This window comes from Artemia franciscana, chromosome 8 (assembly GCF_032884065.1).
Source record: "Artemia franciscana chromosome 8, ASM3288406v1, whole genome shotgun sequence".
Classification (NCBI taxonomy): Eukaryota; Metazoa; Arthropoda; class Branchiopoda; order Anostraca; family Artemiidae; genus Artemia; species Artemia franciscana.
Window position 1 is genome coordinate 26,395,714 of NC_088870.1, and position 16,659 is coordinate 26,412,372.

Genomic DNA, 16,659 nt, shown 5'->3' on the forward strand with positions numbered 1-16,659 from the left:
CTGCTGATTTCTTGGGCAAGATAAATGTAAAAAAAAAAAAACAATTTACTGCTTTAAATGACATATTTACATATCTCAAGCAGTTCGTGGTAACGAACTCTAGTAAGAAGCGACCCGGCTCAATAGTAAACGAAACTCTAAAAAACGGAACTTCGATGCTAAAAGATATATCAAAAGAATTGGATTTTTATGCTGATTTCAAATATATAAGTTTCATCCAATTTAGTCATTGTCCTCAAAAGTTAAGAGCCTGAGAAAATTTGCCTTTTTTTGGAAAATAGGGGAAAACACTCCCTAAAAGTAATAAGATCTTAACGAAAATCACACCATCAGATTCAGCGTATCAGAAAACCATATAGTAGGAGTTTCAAACTCCTATCTACAAAAATGTGGAATTTCGTATTTTTTGCCAGAAGACAGATCACGGGTGCGTGTTTATTTATTTGATTATTTTTTGGTTTTTTTCCCAGGGGTCATCGTATAAACCAAGTGGTCCTAGAGTGTTGCAAGAGGGCTCATTCTAACGGAAATGAAAAGTTCTAGTGGCCTTTTTAAGTGACCAAAAAAATTGGAGGAAACCAAAAAAATTGGAGTCAACGGATCAAAATTTTGTGATAGCCATTTTGTATAAAAACTATGTCTTTATGAATTACTCCCCCACAGTCCCTGGGGGAGGGGCTTCAAGTTACAAACTTTGACCAATGTTTACATACAGTAATGGTTATTGGGAAATGTACTGACGTTTTCAGGGGGATTTTTTTGGTTTGGGTGTGGGGCTGAGGGGAAGGGGCTTTGTGGGAGGATCTTTCCTTGGAGGAATATTTCATGGGGGAAGAGAAATTCAATGAAAAGGGCACAGGATTTTCTAGCATTACTATTAAAAAAAATAATGAAAATATAAACCTGAAAAAGTTTTTTCAATTGAAAGTAAGGAGTAGCATTAAAACTTAAAACGAACAGAGATTATTACGCATATTAGGGGTTCTAAAAATACTTTAGCATAAAGAGCGAGGTATTTAGGAGGAGATAAATACTTTGCTCTTTATGCTGAAGTATTTTTAGTAATTTCAACTATTTATTCTACGGCATTTCTGATTCAGGGGTCATTCTTAAAGAATTGGGACAAAACTTAAGATTTAGTGCGAAGAGCGAGGTATTAACAAGGGGACAAACCCCCTCATATATATAATCAAAAATATAAGAATATAAAAGTCTGTTACGTAAGTTAATTCTTAAGTTACGTATATTTTTTACTAATAAAAACGTTCGTTAAAAATTAAAAGTTCTAGTTGCCTTTTTAATTAACCAAAAAATTGGAGGGCAACTAGGCCTCCTTCCCCACCCCTTATTTCTCAAAATCAAAACAAAGATCAAAAATCGTCTGATCAAAACTAAGAGAAAGCCATTTAGCCAAGAAAAGAATTAATATGCAAATTTCATTTTAATAATTTATGTACGGAGAGCAAAAATCAAACATGCATTAACTCAAAAACGTTCAGAAATTTAATAAAAAAAACTAGTTTTTTTAACTGAAAGTAAGGAGCGACATTAAAACTTAAAACGAACAGAAATTACTCCGTATATGAAATGGGTTGTCCCCTCCGCAATATTTCGCTCTTTACGCTAAAGTTTGACTCTTTGCCACAATTCTACTTTTTAAAACAATTAAAAACTTTAGCGTAAATAGCGAGGGATTGCGGAGGGGACAACCCATTTCATATACGGAGTAATTTCTGTTCGTTTTGCGGAGGGGACAACCCATTTCATATATGGAGTAATTTCTGTTCGTTTTAAGTTTTAATGTCGCTCCTTACTTTCAGTTAAAAAAACTATTTTTTTTATTTAATGCTGCAGGAAGGAAGGAAGTCTATGCCTAAGTCGTCAAGAGTCAGAAAAATACAAAAGAATTCAAGGTTATAGAATATAGAATGTAAAAATGTGTCGTTTTACCCTCACACACACAAACATATAACATATATATATATATATATATATATATATATATATATATATATATATATATATATATATATATATATATATATATATATATATATAAATATATGTATGTATATATCTCTGTATAATATATATATATATATATATATATATATATATATATATATATATATATATATATATATATATATATATATATATATATATATATATATATATATATATATATATATATATATATATATATATATTGTCCCGGACACCGGGACAAAAATGACGACCGGGACACAGGGAATATAAATGACGACTGGGACACTCAAAGAGAAAATACAGAGAAATTACAGACCGGGACACCGGGACAAAAATGACGAACGGGACACCGCGACAGAGGGAATGTAAATGACGACCGGGAACCTCAAAGAGAAATTACAGACTGGGACACCCGGACACAAATCACGAATATATATATATATATATATATATATATATATATATATATATATATATATATATATATATATATATATATATATATATATATATATATATATATATATATATATATATATTTTTAACTAAGTAAAACTTGCGAATATACAACATTCTTTGCTGTCCCATTGTCTGTCCATATAAATAGATTGTCAGGCTTACCAACTGTTGAACATGCAAAATAATAATTGTCCATGGGAAAACAATTCGTATTCAGATATATACCGTATTTTTCTAACGATTGCCCTTGAGCTTTGTTGATGGTGATTGCTAATCGAACATTCCCTTTGTCCCCGTCATCATTTATTTATCCCCCTGTGCCTCCGGCGTCCCCTTTGTAGTTGTGTCCTTGTGTCCTGGTCGTCATTTATATTTTCTGTGTCCCGGTCGTCATTTGTGTCCCGGTATCCCAGTCTGTAATTTCTCTTTGAGTGTCCCGGTCGTCATTTATATTCCCTCTGTCCCGGTGTCCCGTTCGTCATTTTTGTCCCGGTGTCCCGGTCTATAATTTCTCTTTGAGTGTCCCGGTCGTCATTTATATTCCCTGTGTCCCGGTCGTCATTTTTGTCCCGGTGTCCCGGTCTGTAGTGTCATCTTATAATGACGTCATATAAAAAGCCTTATATACTTATACTGACGTCAAATGCAAACCCACAAACAAACAAACATGCATATATACAACTTATTTTTATATATATAGATACAGTTTCCTTTTTAGTTTTTTTTCTTTTTAGTTTTTTCTTTTCTTTTTTTTCTTTTTTAGTTTTCTTTTTTTTAGTTTCTTCTTTTTATTGATTTGTTTTCTTCAATTTGTCAATGTTCATTCTAAGATTGACTCTTGGAAAAATCTTTACGTGCCAAGCATGCTAGAGCTCTAACAATTTATAATAAACCTTATAATTTTGGGTATCTGTTTTCAGGTTTTCGAATTACTTTAATCTATTGTCAAAATATATTGAAATATTTGTTCAATTCCCAGTTTTTTTTGTTTTTTAGCTTTTTTTAGTTTTTTTTTCTTTTTAGTTTTTTTACCTTTTTTTATTTTTTTATTTTTTACGTTTTTCTTTTTAGGTTTTTTCTTTTTTTAATTTTTTTTATATTTTAGTTTTTTTTATAGTTTCTTTTTCTTTTTAGTTTTTTTTAGTTTTTTACCTTTTTCCTTTTTTCAGTTTTCTTTTTCTTCTTTATTTTTCAGCGTCACTATGTTATAGTAAAATTTCTCTTTGAATTAACTATTTGAGCAGCTTCCTCGGCGGTTTCTTCTGTCATTTTAAGATCTATACTAAAAATTCCTCTTCACGTGCCAAGCTTGCTAAAGCTCAACAATTTATAATAAACCTCAAAATTTTAAGTATCTGTTTTAAGGTTTTCGAATTACTTTAATCTATTAAAGATTAAAGTAATAAAGTAGATTAAAGTAATTTACTTTAATCTATTAATCTATAGTCAAATATTTCGAAATATTTATTCAATTCCCAGTTTTTACATTTTAGTTTGTTTCTTTTTCTTCTTTATTTTTCAGACGTCATATGCAAACCCTCAACACAAAAATACATACAACTTATTTTTATATATATACTAGCTGTTGGGGTGGCGCTTCGCGCCACCCCAACACCTAGTTGGTGGGGCGCTTCGCACCCCCCAAGCCCCCCCGCGCACGTAAGTCGTTACGCGCCATATTAGTTACGCGCCATTGTAGTTGTGTCCCTGTGTCCCACCTGTGAATATAGATAGATTTATATATGTGTTTCAAACTACGTAAAAATTGCGAATGTACAACATTCTTGGCTTTCCCATTGTCTGTCCATATACAAAGCCGTATGTACTAATAATGACGTCATATGCAAACGCTCTTTTTACAAACAAACAAACATGCATACACACAACTCGTTTTTATATAGATAGATAGATAGATAGATACAATACAAATTAACTACGTAAAATTTGTGAATATACAACAGTCTTCGCTGTCCCATTGTCTGTGTTGCAATCTTTTAAATTGAAAAGGCAGATCCGTTGGAATCATGGGAATGCGAGGAATAAGAACAGCCTCACCCTCATAAGGCCCTGTCAAGATTGTGGCCTCTATTAGGTTTTCCATTGTTTTTTTTTTACGGCAAGTCGCGTGCCATTGCAAAGCTTTGGTGGGTTGATATTTCTTAAAAGTATTATTGGTACGCCTATTTTTAGTTGTAGCACGTGTGGTGGAAACCCTGAAGGATCTATGGAATTTAAAAATTCAGATGGATAATTAACCGCTTCATTTGGTTCCGAAATACAAATTAACTGCGTAAAACTTGCGAATATACAACATTCTTCGCTGTCCAATTCTCGCTGCATATAAATAGATTGTCAGGTTTACCGACCCTCGAACATGCAACGTACAATTGTCCATGGGAAAAACAATCAGTATTAAGATCAATACCACATTTTTTTAATGATTGACCTTGAGCTTTGTTAATGGTGATTGCAAATGCTAATCGAATTGGGAATTGCAATCTTTTAAATTGAAAAGGCAGATCCGTTGGAATCATGGGAATGCGAGGAATAAGAACAGCCTCACCCTCAAAAGGCCCTGTCAGGATTGTGGCCTCTATTAGGTTTTCCATTGTTTTTTTTTTACGGCAAGTCGAGTGCCATTGCAAAGCTTTGGTGGGTTTATATTTCTTAAAAGTATTATTGGTACGCCTATTTTTAGTTGTAGCACGTGTGGTGGAAACCCTGAAAGATCTATGGAATTTAAAAATTCAGATGGATAATTAACCGCTTCATTTGGTTCCAAAACTGTGTCGACTGACTTGTAAAGGACTGCCTGGTCTTGAATCTTGGTCAAAACAATATTGTTGATTTCGTGGACGTCTATATTTTTGGGTGCGAGAATCGCTCTTTCACTTAGCCATTTATTATTTTTATAATTTTTTAGAATATTCGGAAATACTTTTTCAATCAATTCATTTTTGGACGTCACTAAATTACAGAAATCAGCAGGTAGTTGTATACGTCCTGAAATTGAGTCTACTGGGAGCTTTCCGTTTCCCATTGCCAGCAATTGATCTGAAAATGTTTGACCAGAGTCATCGTTTTGCAATCGGACACGCATATTTGTAGTTAATTTTAATGTTTTTACGTGTGCCAGTAGACTCTTTGAGCATCTTCATCAGTCATTGTAAACTTAAACATTAATAGATTTCTACGCGAACATATGTCTTATATAACTTGAATGACGTTACCTTCAAAGCAAAAATGACGGCAACTAATTTCATGACGTCAGCCGAAACATGACGTCACCTGATCCACAGATCCACAGACAGACAGACAACTTATTTTTATATATATAGATAGAAGATATAATCTGGCGTAACAGACATAGTGTAACAGACATAACACACAAACAACTTATTTTTATATATATAGATATATTATATGAGAGGGATCCTGGAGAGTTTACTTTTCTGGAACTCGGCTACATCAATCAAAATTTTGGTTAATAAGATCTCTATTTTTCAGATCCAAGCAGAGTCATGTTCAGAGCAGTTGTAGTTTATTCAACGTTTATTTTGCTTTTCTCATCAAATTTCAAGGTGTTCTGTTCGGCAAAAATTATTCGGAACCAATTTATAGATGAAAATATAGAAGACGCAGATCCAGAGCATTATATAAACCTGCTAGATCCTGAAGAAACGAGAGAAGGCATAGAGGTAAAATGAATGTTCTTTTTTGAGATTAATAAGGTACATAACAAGAAGCAACGATTATTCATCAAGGGTTTTTTTGCAACTCAAATGCATAAAATGCAATTACTTCTAATAATTATAATAATGGCCTGAATTTTTTTTTCAATTGTATTTTTGCTTTTCGTAGCTAGGCAAACTGTGTCTCGTGTGTAAGCTTTCTGTCAGCATTTGGAAGCATCCAAGTGGTTCTATGTCATTTTTTATCATCGATCACCGATCTTTCTTCTGGCCTATGGGTCAACATTTCGAATTTTCAAGTGGCTATGCTTTAATAACAAACTTCGTAATGCATATGTGGTCAAACCACGTATTTTTGCCATATCGGCTTATTTTCCACCAAACTGGCGTATTTTGACGGTGACTGGCAGGAAAATTTTAAGTCATCCTTCCAGACGTAAAACTTGGCTTATTTTGACTGACCTGGCGTATTTTTGGCGTGAAATGCGCAATCTGAAAGAAATTATTTGCCTCATGGGGATCTAATTACGTTTTGTCAGGTAACAAAGCTGTAATCTTCGTATTCCATCTAACAGTATCAGCATATTCTTTACTGTCATAACAATTCTATAATTATCCTTTAATCCATCGAAACAAGACAAAGGAATTTGATAGATATCTACATCATTTTCCCCTCTTGAGACAATTAAATGAAAAAAACAAGTTTTTTAACTGAAAGTAAGGAGCGACATTAAAACTCAAAACGAACAGAAATTGCTCCGTATATTAATGGGGCTTTTCCCTCCTCAACGCCCCTTTCTTTACGCTAAAGTTTGACTATTTCTCTCAACTTTGCTTTTTAAAACAGTAAAAAACTTTAGTGTAAAGAGAGGAGCGTTGAGAAGGGAAAATCCCCTTTAATATACAGAGTAATTTCTGTTCGTTTCGATTTTCAATATCACTCCTTACTTTCAGTTAAAAAACTTTTTTTTCATTTAATTTCTGAACGTTTTTGAATTGATATATATTTGATTTTGGCTGTCCGCAGATGAATAATTAAATCAAATCTTGCACATTAATTTTTTTTGGCTAAATGGATTTTTCTTAGTTTTGATCGGAAGATTTTTGAGAAAAAAGGGGTGGGGTAGGAGGCCTAGTTGCCCTCCAATCTTTTGGTTACTTAAAAAGGCAACTAGAACTTTTAATTTTATACGAACGTTTTTACTAGTAGAAAATATACGTAACTTACGAATTAACTTACGTAACAAACTTCTATATTTGTGTATTTTTATTACGTAAATGAGGGGTTTCAACCCCTCATTAATGCCTCGCTCTTTACACTAAAACTTAAATTTTGTCCCCATTCTTTAAGAATGGCCCCTGAATCACAAAGGCCGTAGAATAAATAGTTGAAATTACTAAAGCTACTTTAGCATAAAGAGCGAGGTATTTAGGAGGAGATGAGCCCCACATATGGGTAATTATTTCTGTTTTCGTTTTAAGTTTTAATGCTGCTCCTTACTTTCAGTTGAAAAAACATTTCCATGTTTATTTTTTAATTGTTTTGTTTTTGTTTTAATAGTGCTAGAATATCCTGTGCTCCCTTCATAGATATTATCTTCTCTCATGACAAATTCCCCCATAGAAAGGTCCTCCCACGTAATCCCCTACCCTCAACCCCCCTCCCAACCAAAAAGTCCCCCTGAAAACGTCTGTACACTTTCCGATAACCATGACTATGCCTAAGCACTGGTCAAATTTTGTAACTTGCAGCCCCTACCCCTTGGACAATGAGGGAGTAAGACGTCCCCAAAGACATTGTTATTAGGTTTTTTGACTATGTTGAACAAAATGGCTATCTCAAAATTTTCATTCGTTGACTTTGGGAAAAAATGAGCGTGGGAGGAGGCCTAGGGGCCCTCCAATGTTTTTGGTCACTTAAAAAAGGCACTAGAACCTTTAATTTTCGTTAAAATGAGCCCTCTCAAGACATTCTAGCACCACTGGGTCGATACGATCACCCCTGGTAAAAAAAACAAATAAACACGCACCCGTGATCGGTCTTTTCATTTCAAGGATTTCAGTCAAGGATCTTTTCATTGTTATATACTTCTATTCAACACACGAATATAGCACTTTTCTTATTATTACGGTTGCACATAGGGCCAACCCTTCAACCAGTTTTCTGAAGGCAGGTTTCTCAACTTGGCTTTTATTCTGTTTTACTAGTCTCTTTTCAAAAAATTCCCCACTTTGGGTTCTTGCTCTTTCACAATTTGGCAGCTTTTCAGAGCTACTTGTATTAAGAAGAGAATATAATTCTTGCAGTTCCCACTCTTCCAAGCTTTCTTCATTTCCTTCGTCATTTATTAGGAGTCTTTTCCTTTCAGAAGACTTTTTATCTGCTTCCTCCTTGCATTTGGCAAATGCCTAATGCGAGCGAGGGGGGACACGCCACAAAAATGGCCTACCCTATTCCAACTACAAGAATGACTACTCCAATTTCCAATTTCGAAGGTTGCATGAGGTGTTTTGTATTTGGACTATATTTTCACGCATTCAGCAGGCCAGCGACTTCTTCACGAAATATCAGCATTGATTTACATTCAAATTCACCGCCCCAAAAATAGCTGCTTCGCAATTCTACATAAAAATTCTGTTCTTCATTTATAATTAAATAGAAAAACAAGTTTTTTTTTAACTGAAGGTAAGGAGCGACATTAAAACTTAAAACGAACAGAAATTACTCCGTGTATGAAAGAGGCTGTTCCCTCCTCAACGCTCCGCTCTTTGCGCTAAAGTTTGACTCTTTCTCTCAATTCTACTTTATAAAACAGTAAATAACTTCAGCGTAAAGAGCGGGACGTTGAGGAAGGAACAGCCCCTTTCATACATGGAGTAATTTCTGTTCGTTTTAAGTTTTAATGTCGCTCCCTACTTTCAGTTAAATAAGACTTGTTTTTTTTTTTTAATTCTGAACGTTTTAGAATTAATGGATGTTTGGTTTTGGCTCTCCGCGAATGAATAATTAAAACGAAATTGGTGTATCAATTTTCTTTTGCTAAACGGCTTTCTCTTAGTTTTAACCAGACGATTTTGAGAAAAAGCGTGAGAGAGGAGGCCTAGTTGCCCTTCAATTTTTCGGTTACTTAAAAAGGCAACTAGAATTTTTAATTTTTAACGAACGTTCTTATTAGTAAAAAATATACGTTACTTACAAATTAACTTACGTAACGAACTTCTATATTCGTATATTTTTTATTATGTATATGAGGGGTTTGCCCCTTCGTTAATACCTTGCTCTTTGCGCTAAAGCTTTAATTTTGTCCCAATTCTTTAAGATTGACCCCTGAACCACAAAGGCTGTAAAATAAATAGTTGAGATTACTAAAAATACTTTAGCGTAAAGAGCGAGGTATTTAGGAAGAGACGAGCCCCCCCCCCATATACGTTATAGTCTCTGTTATAGTCTCTGGTACTTACTTTCAGTGGAAAACACTTTTTTACATTTACTTTTTTTTAAATAATTATAGAAAACCCTGTGTCCTCTTCATGGAAATTCTCTTCTCCCATGACAAATTCCTCCAAGGGAAGATCCTCCCACGTAGCCCACTCACCTCACCCCCCAACCATAAAATCCCCCTGAAAAGGTTTGCACACTTCCAAATAACCATTACTGTGTGTAAACGCTGGTCAAAGTTTGTAACTTGCAGCCCCTCCCCCGGGGGCTGTGGGGGAGTAGGTCAGCCCCAAAGAAATAGTTGTCATGTTTTTTCGACTATGCTGAACAAAATGGCTATCTCAAAATTTTCATCCGTTGACTTTGGGAAAAAATGATCGTGGAGCGAGCCTCGGTGCCCTCCAATTTGTTTGATCACTTAAAAATGGAACTATAACTTTTAATTTCCGTTAAATTGAGCCCTCTCCCGTTATTCTAGGACTATCGAAAATTCCGTTTTTTAGAGTTTCGTTTACTATTGAGCCGGGTTGCTCCTTACTACAATTCATTACCACGAACTATTTGATAAGCCCAACATTTTGAAATGTATTCTAATTTCTAGACGACTTTAGTAAAGTTCAAGACAAAACTGTACTTGGTACTTAAGTAACGATAAGTAGACGAAAAATGTATTTAAGTATTTATTTAAGGACTTGGAACTGTACTTAAATATGTACTTAAGTACATATGTTTAAGTATCGATCCAACACTGAATTCAAGAAAAAATGCCATTTGGTACACTTAGTCATTCAAAGTAAAATAATTAAATATATTATAGAGTAAACAACTAATCTTTTCGTTAGGAATCTGCGCCGTTCAAAATTTGCTTTGTAATTCGCGCCGTCATAAAAATTAATATATCATAATATGCACTTACCATTATTGTTAAAACTTCCAGCCACAGTGCTGTTCTATTTGTAAATAATATGAAAAAAACTTCGTTTTCTTAAAGAGTTAAAGAGGCTGCGTCCCAAAGTCGAACCTTAAAACGTACAGGAATTAGAAGAGGCAGTTGGGGGGCTGCCGCCCCCCAAACCCCCCGCTTTTAAAGACTCTTTTGTACAGGTTTTTTGTTTTTTTGCTAACCCCCGCTCTTGGCTTCGGAAAGGCCCTCTTTTAATTAACAAAAAATTGAAATGAATGAATAATGGAATAACTTCGAAAAATGTTAAACACAGAGGACAGGAGAACCATTGCGCCGAAACTAGTAATTAGTAACAATGAAGTCCCCCCCACAAAAAAACCTGTACAAAAGAGTCTTTAAAAGCGGGGGGTTTGGGGGGCAGCAGCCCCCCAACTGCCTCTTCTAATTCCTGTACGTTTTAAGGTTCGACTTTGGGACGCAGCCTCTTTAACTCTTTAAGAGAACGAAGTTTTTTTCATATTATTTCTGTACGTTTTTCTACAATCCATGGTGGATGTAATTTAATAATTCCTGTACTCCTCGTAGAGGAATTAGGAGTGGAAGTTGGGTGGCTGCCGCCCCCCCCCCCGCTTTTAAATCATTGTATAAAATAGGAAAAAAAATAGATAGAATGACCGAAATGTTTCTTTTGCTCATAAGAAGCTAATATTCTGTTATCTCTCAAATGATAAGCAGTCCAGGTGTTAACAAAATTATACACTTTTATTTTGATCGCTACGTCCAAAAGCCTATAATAAAGAATTTATTCTAAAATGCCTTCTCATATAGGAAACATCTTTAGGTAATTATAGTAAATTATATATTATTTATCTTATTTAGCAACTATTTATATAAAATAAGTAAATATCCACGTTTCATTAAATCGAGAAAAACTTAAACTTCTTCAAAACATTTGAAAATTCACCTAAAAATTGGCAATGAGCACTTAAAGGCTATAAAATATATACTTAAAGCACATTTATATCACACTTATTTCGGACATCGCTGAGGATTGCCCCAGTTGCAAAGTCCCTAACAGGGTCAAAAGTCAGTTCTTTTGGACATGTATCTTACAGCTCCAGTCAACTCGTGCATTTCTGGAATGGAGCTGGATTTTTATGATGCTTGCAGTCATTCTCGCCGTGCCGAGCTGATTATTTTGATGTACTTGAATGTTGATATTCGTAACTTTTAAGAATTTCAAAAATTAACATGGGACTATTAGACTATTAGGACTATAAGAAGACTATTAGGAGAGGCAAACCCCCCGCTTTTAAAGACTCTTTTGTACAGGTTTAATTTTTTTTCATATTAATTCTGTACGTTTTTCTACAATCCATGGTGGATGTAATATAATAATTCCTGTACTCCTCGTACAGGAATTAGGAGAGGACCCCCCCCCGCTTTTAAATCATTGTATAAAATAGAAAAAAAATAGATAGAATGACCGAAATGTTTCTTTTGCTCATAAGAAGCTAATATTCTGTTATCTCTCAAATGATAAGCTGTCCAGGTGTTACCAAAATTTTTTTGATCTTGTAAAAAAAAACCGCCCGTAAGGGACTTGAACCCTTGACCCAAGGATTAAAAGTCTCACGCTCTACCGACTGAGCTAATCACTTGCATGTGTATAAATATAACTTCTCAATAAATTTTAAAAATTTCAAATTAACATGGGCTCTTATGGAGAGAAATGCGTTAATTAAGTAGCTAATGCGTGGTTTCTGGAAAACAGGGAAGGAGTTATTGGATCGAGCTAAAATTTCGCGGATAAGCTTCTGGGCCGTAGGGGACCTTAACTTGTGAATTTCAGCCCGATCAGACAACGTTAAAAGGGGGGGGGTGGGGTTGGGGGGTCGAAACTTTCGGGGGGTTAAGATTTTCCTATGAAACTTTCCAGGAAAATTACTCGGAGAATTCCGCATCGAATGAGTCTTCGTACACCCAGATCCGATGTCGGATGTGACCTGTAGGCGTCTAGAAAAAAAAAGAAAATGAATTTTAAGTGGCTATGCGTGGTTTCTGGAAAACAGGGAAGGAGTTATCGGATCGAGCTGAAATTTCGCGGATAAGCTCCTGGGCCCTAGGGAACCTTAACTTGTGAATTTCAGCCCGATCGGACAACGTTACGACGGGGTTGACGGTTCGAAACTTTCGGCCAGATTTTCCCCATGAAAGAAAAGTTGGAGAGGGATGAAATTTTGCAGGTTTCTTAGTTGGAGCTCGGGCTACGAAATGCATCCCTCCCCATCCCTCTGCGACCACTGGAACCGAAGATCGCTTAACATTGTCGTGGGTCGCCTCTTTATAGAGGCACGAGTGTGCCTCCTTGATGTCTCCCTTGTTATTTAGCATTTCAAGATCCACGGTTTAAAGGTCTTACCGTTATTTACTCTTAGTTCACCCGCCTGTTGGAGGCAAAATATACTTTTGTAGCCTAACTTATGGATATACAAACTTCCGATATTTTATGAAATTTCTACAAATTAATCTCAAATCAAAACATTCGAAATCAAAATAACAGACAAATTAAATAAAGAGAAAAGAAAGACAAAAATAAGAGACAAATAAGAGAAAAATACAAGTTTTTTCCAACGAAAAATAAGAGCATCTTTAAAACTGAAAACCAACAGAAATTCTTTGCGTATATGAGGGTGTGCCCTTCTTCAACTTTAACTCTTTACGCCATAGTTTGACTCTTTGTCACAATACATACATGTATGGTAAAAAATACAATGGCCTTTGAAAACAATAGGGGTACAGGGAAAACAGCTAAAAGTTTGAGCGAATCATTAATTAGTTCATTTTGGGTCCCCACCCCTGGGATAACCAAATGAAGAATTGGTGTTTATTCCAAATGAAGATGAAATTTGGATACGTAAATCAAGGGTTAAGGTTTGCAGGACATAATTGCCGATTCCGATGAAGAGTTAAAACCGTGACTAGGGCTACTGGAAAAAAGTCAGGGTGAAATATGAATTGACTGAGAGAGAGAATTCCCCAAGGAATCCAGAACAAAGAGGGAAAAATTTCAGTAATAGGGTCACTACTGGCCAACCAGTTGTGCGTTGAGCAAACCATCCATCATTCATGGCTCCCCAAAGGGACTCCTCCTCCCAAAAGACACCAAATCTTCCTTAGAGTTGATAGAACTTATCTCAGATTCCTTCTCAAGCTTTCCCAATCCAACCCAAAATTTAATATATCTCAATATTTCCACAAACCGTTGAATTACATTCAATCTTATATTATGAGAATCGGTAGTTTTTCTTAAAAGGTCTTGGACCTCTTCCTCCCTCCAATGCTTTTTCGTCTTACTGCAGTTTTGTAATTTTCCCACTGGGTCTTGGACCTCTTTGTCTCCCCTGAACCCATGTTTCTTCTTGTAATTTCGTAATTCTCCTATTTTTATTTATTTTCCACCACTTCAGGCTGAATCCGCCAATTTTGTCTCTTTTATATATTTTTTTTTCTTTTCCACTTTTCTCAACTTTGTCAATCGCGCAAAATAAATCATCATTAAATCTCAATTTGATTCCGGTGTCCATCATCTTTGACTGTATTTCTTCATTGTAGTTCCATTTAATATTTCTATTCTCCTTTTTGTTTTTATTTTTTGTCGTAGTAGAAATTAACTTGTCGCTAAGTGAAAATTGATTCTTAAACAATTAAATACAAAAAATAGGTTTTTTGAAATGAAAGTAAGGAGCGGCATTAAAACTTAAAACGAACAGAAATTACTCCCTATATGAAAAGGGTTTTCCTCCTCGACACCCCGCTCTTTACGCTAAAGTTTTTTATTGTTTTAAAAAGTAGAGTTGCGAGAAAGAATCAAACTTTAGCGCAAGGAGCGGGGTGTCGAGGAGGAAAGCCCCTTTCATATACGGAGTAATTTCTGTTCGTTTTAAGTTTTAATGTCGCTCCTTACTTTCATTTCAAAAAACTTGTTTTTTTAATTTAATTCCTGAAAGTTTTTGAATTAATGCATGTCTGATTTTGGCTCTCCGTACATAAATTATTAAAATGAAATTTGCATATTAATTCTTTTTTTGGCTAAATGGCTTTCTCTTAGTTTTGATCAGACGATTTTGAGAAATAAGAGGTGGGGAAGGAGGCCTAGTTGCCCTCTAATTTTTTGGTTACTTAAAAAAGGTAACTAGAACTTTTAGTTTTTAACGAACGTTTTTATTAGTAAAAAATATACGTAACTTAAGAATTAACTTACGTAACAAACTTTTATTTTATTATATTTTTGATTATATATATGAGGGGGTTTGTCCCCTCGTTAATACCTCGCTCTTCACACTAAATCTTAAGTTTTGTCCCAATTCTTTAAGAATGACCCCTGAATCAGAAAGGCCGTAGAATAAATAGTTGAAATTACTAAAAATAATTTAGCATAAAGAGCGAAGTATTTATCTCCTCCTAAATACATCGCTCTTTATGCTAAAGTATTTTTAGAACCCCTCATATGCGTAATAATCTCTGTTCGTTTTAAGTAGTAATGCTTCTCCTTACTTTCAAGTGAAAAAAAAATTTTCTTGTTTATATTTTCATTGTTTTTTTTTTAATAGTAATGCTAGAAAATCCTGCGCCCTTTTCATTGAATTTCTCTTCCCCCATGAAATATTCCTCCAAGGAAAGATCCTCCAATTTAGCCCCCTCCCCTGAACCCAGGCACGTACTCAGGATTTTTTTCGGGGGGGGGGGGCAAAACCTTCGAAACAGCAGATATGAAGTAGCACTTTTTTTATTTAGTAATGCGAAAAGCACGTATATCGGAAAATACAGACTAACTTTAATGTGTAGTATTGTAGTGGATGGGGGAGAGAAGAAGACTGAAGCCTCAAAAGTACGTTTTAGGCTCGGGTTATGTTCATAGCGATTTAGAACCAGTAATTAATCTATTATATCCCACTGAAAGGGAAATTTTAGGGTTAACAGTGCAATATGGATGCTGTGGGGGTAGTTCTTTTATTGCAAAAACGTAGATTTTAATTAAAAATGACTGTTTCCAAAATTGATCCATTAAAAGCTGTACATTATCCTGAAAGGGGGGATAAAAGCCCTAATATCAAGGATAATTCTATTTTGCTGTGGAAAACAAACTCTCTTTACAAAAAAAAAATAACAGCACAATTGCTAATTACTTAAAAGAGGATAAAAAGTTAGACAGAAAATGGGTTAATAATTGGGCAGTGCCTTGACCGGATAATAGCATAGCATGCTGTAAAATCCCCCAAAAAAGGCTTCACACATGTATCTAGATTCTTAATAAATGTCCTACTTTTGCCAGAAATCCCAAGAAACCATGGAATAATTTAACATTTGAAGAAGTTTCGGGGGGGGGGAGTCGGGGGGGCCCGAAGGCCCTCCTGTGTATGTGCCAGCCTGAACCCCACACCCAAACCAAAAAAATCCCCCTGAAAACGTCGGTACACTTCCCAATAACCATTACTGTATGTAAATAATATGAAAAAAACTTGGTTTTCTTAAAGAGTTAAAGAGGCTGCGTCCCAAAGTCGAACCTTAAAACGTACAGGAATTAGGAGAGGCAGTTGGGGGGCTGCCGCCCCCCAAACGCCCCGCTTTTAAAGACTCTTTTGTACAGGTTTTTTGTTGTGGGGGGCTGCCGCCCCCCTAACCCCCCGCTCTTGGCTTCGGAAAGGCCCTCTTTTAATTAACAAAACAAAAAACCTGTACAAAAGAGTCTTTAAAAGCGGGGGGTTTGGGGGGCGGCAGCACCCCAATTTCCTCTCCTAATTCCTGTACGTTTTAAGGTTCGACTTTGGGACGCAGCCTCTTTAACTCTTTAAGAAAACGAAGTTTTTTTCATATTTTTTCTGTACGTTTTTCTACAATCCATGGTGGATGTAATTTAATAATTCCTGTACTCCTCGTACAGGAATTAGGACTGCCTCTCCTAATTCCTGTACGTTTTAAGGTTCGACTTTGGGACGCAGCCTCTTTAACTCTTTAAGAAAACGAAGTTTTTTTCATATTTTGTGAAAAAAACCGCCCGATAAGGGACTTGAACCCTTGATCTTATGATTGAAAGTCCAACGCTCTACCGACTGAGCTAACCGGGCATGTTAGTAACAAACCTATGTTGTTGAATGTTGATATTCGTAACTTTT

At 35.3% G+C, this 16,659-nt stretch overlaps 1 protein-coding gene and 1 non-coding gene across 2 annotated transcripts in view; both read right to left on the bottom strand.

The window, feature by feature from the left end:
• Positions 1-12,368: 12,368 nt before the first annotated feature.
• The window catches only part of LOC136030216 (monocarboxylate transporter 12-like), a 262,967-nt gene continuing 258,676 nt past the window's right edge, over positions 12,369-16,659 (bottom strand). Inside the window, exon 14 of the mRNA XM_065709028.1 lies at positions 12,369-12,499. Within this exon, the coding sequence (XP_065565100.1) occupies positions 12,396-12,499 (104 nt within the window). The 3' untranslated portion in view covers positions 12,369-12,395. The remainder of the gene's footprint in view (positions 12,500-16,659) is intronic.
• Trnae-uuc (transfer RNA glutamic acid (anticodon UUC)) lies at positions 16,539-16,611 on the bottom strand. Its single transcript has one exon. It is a non-coding gene; the product is annotated as a tRNA-Glu (tRNA).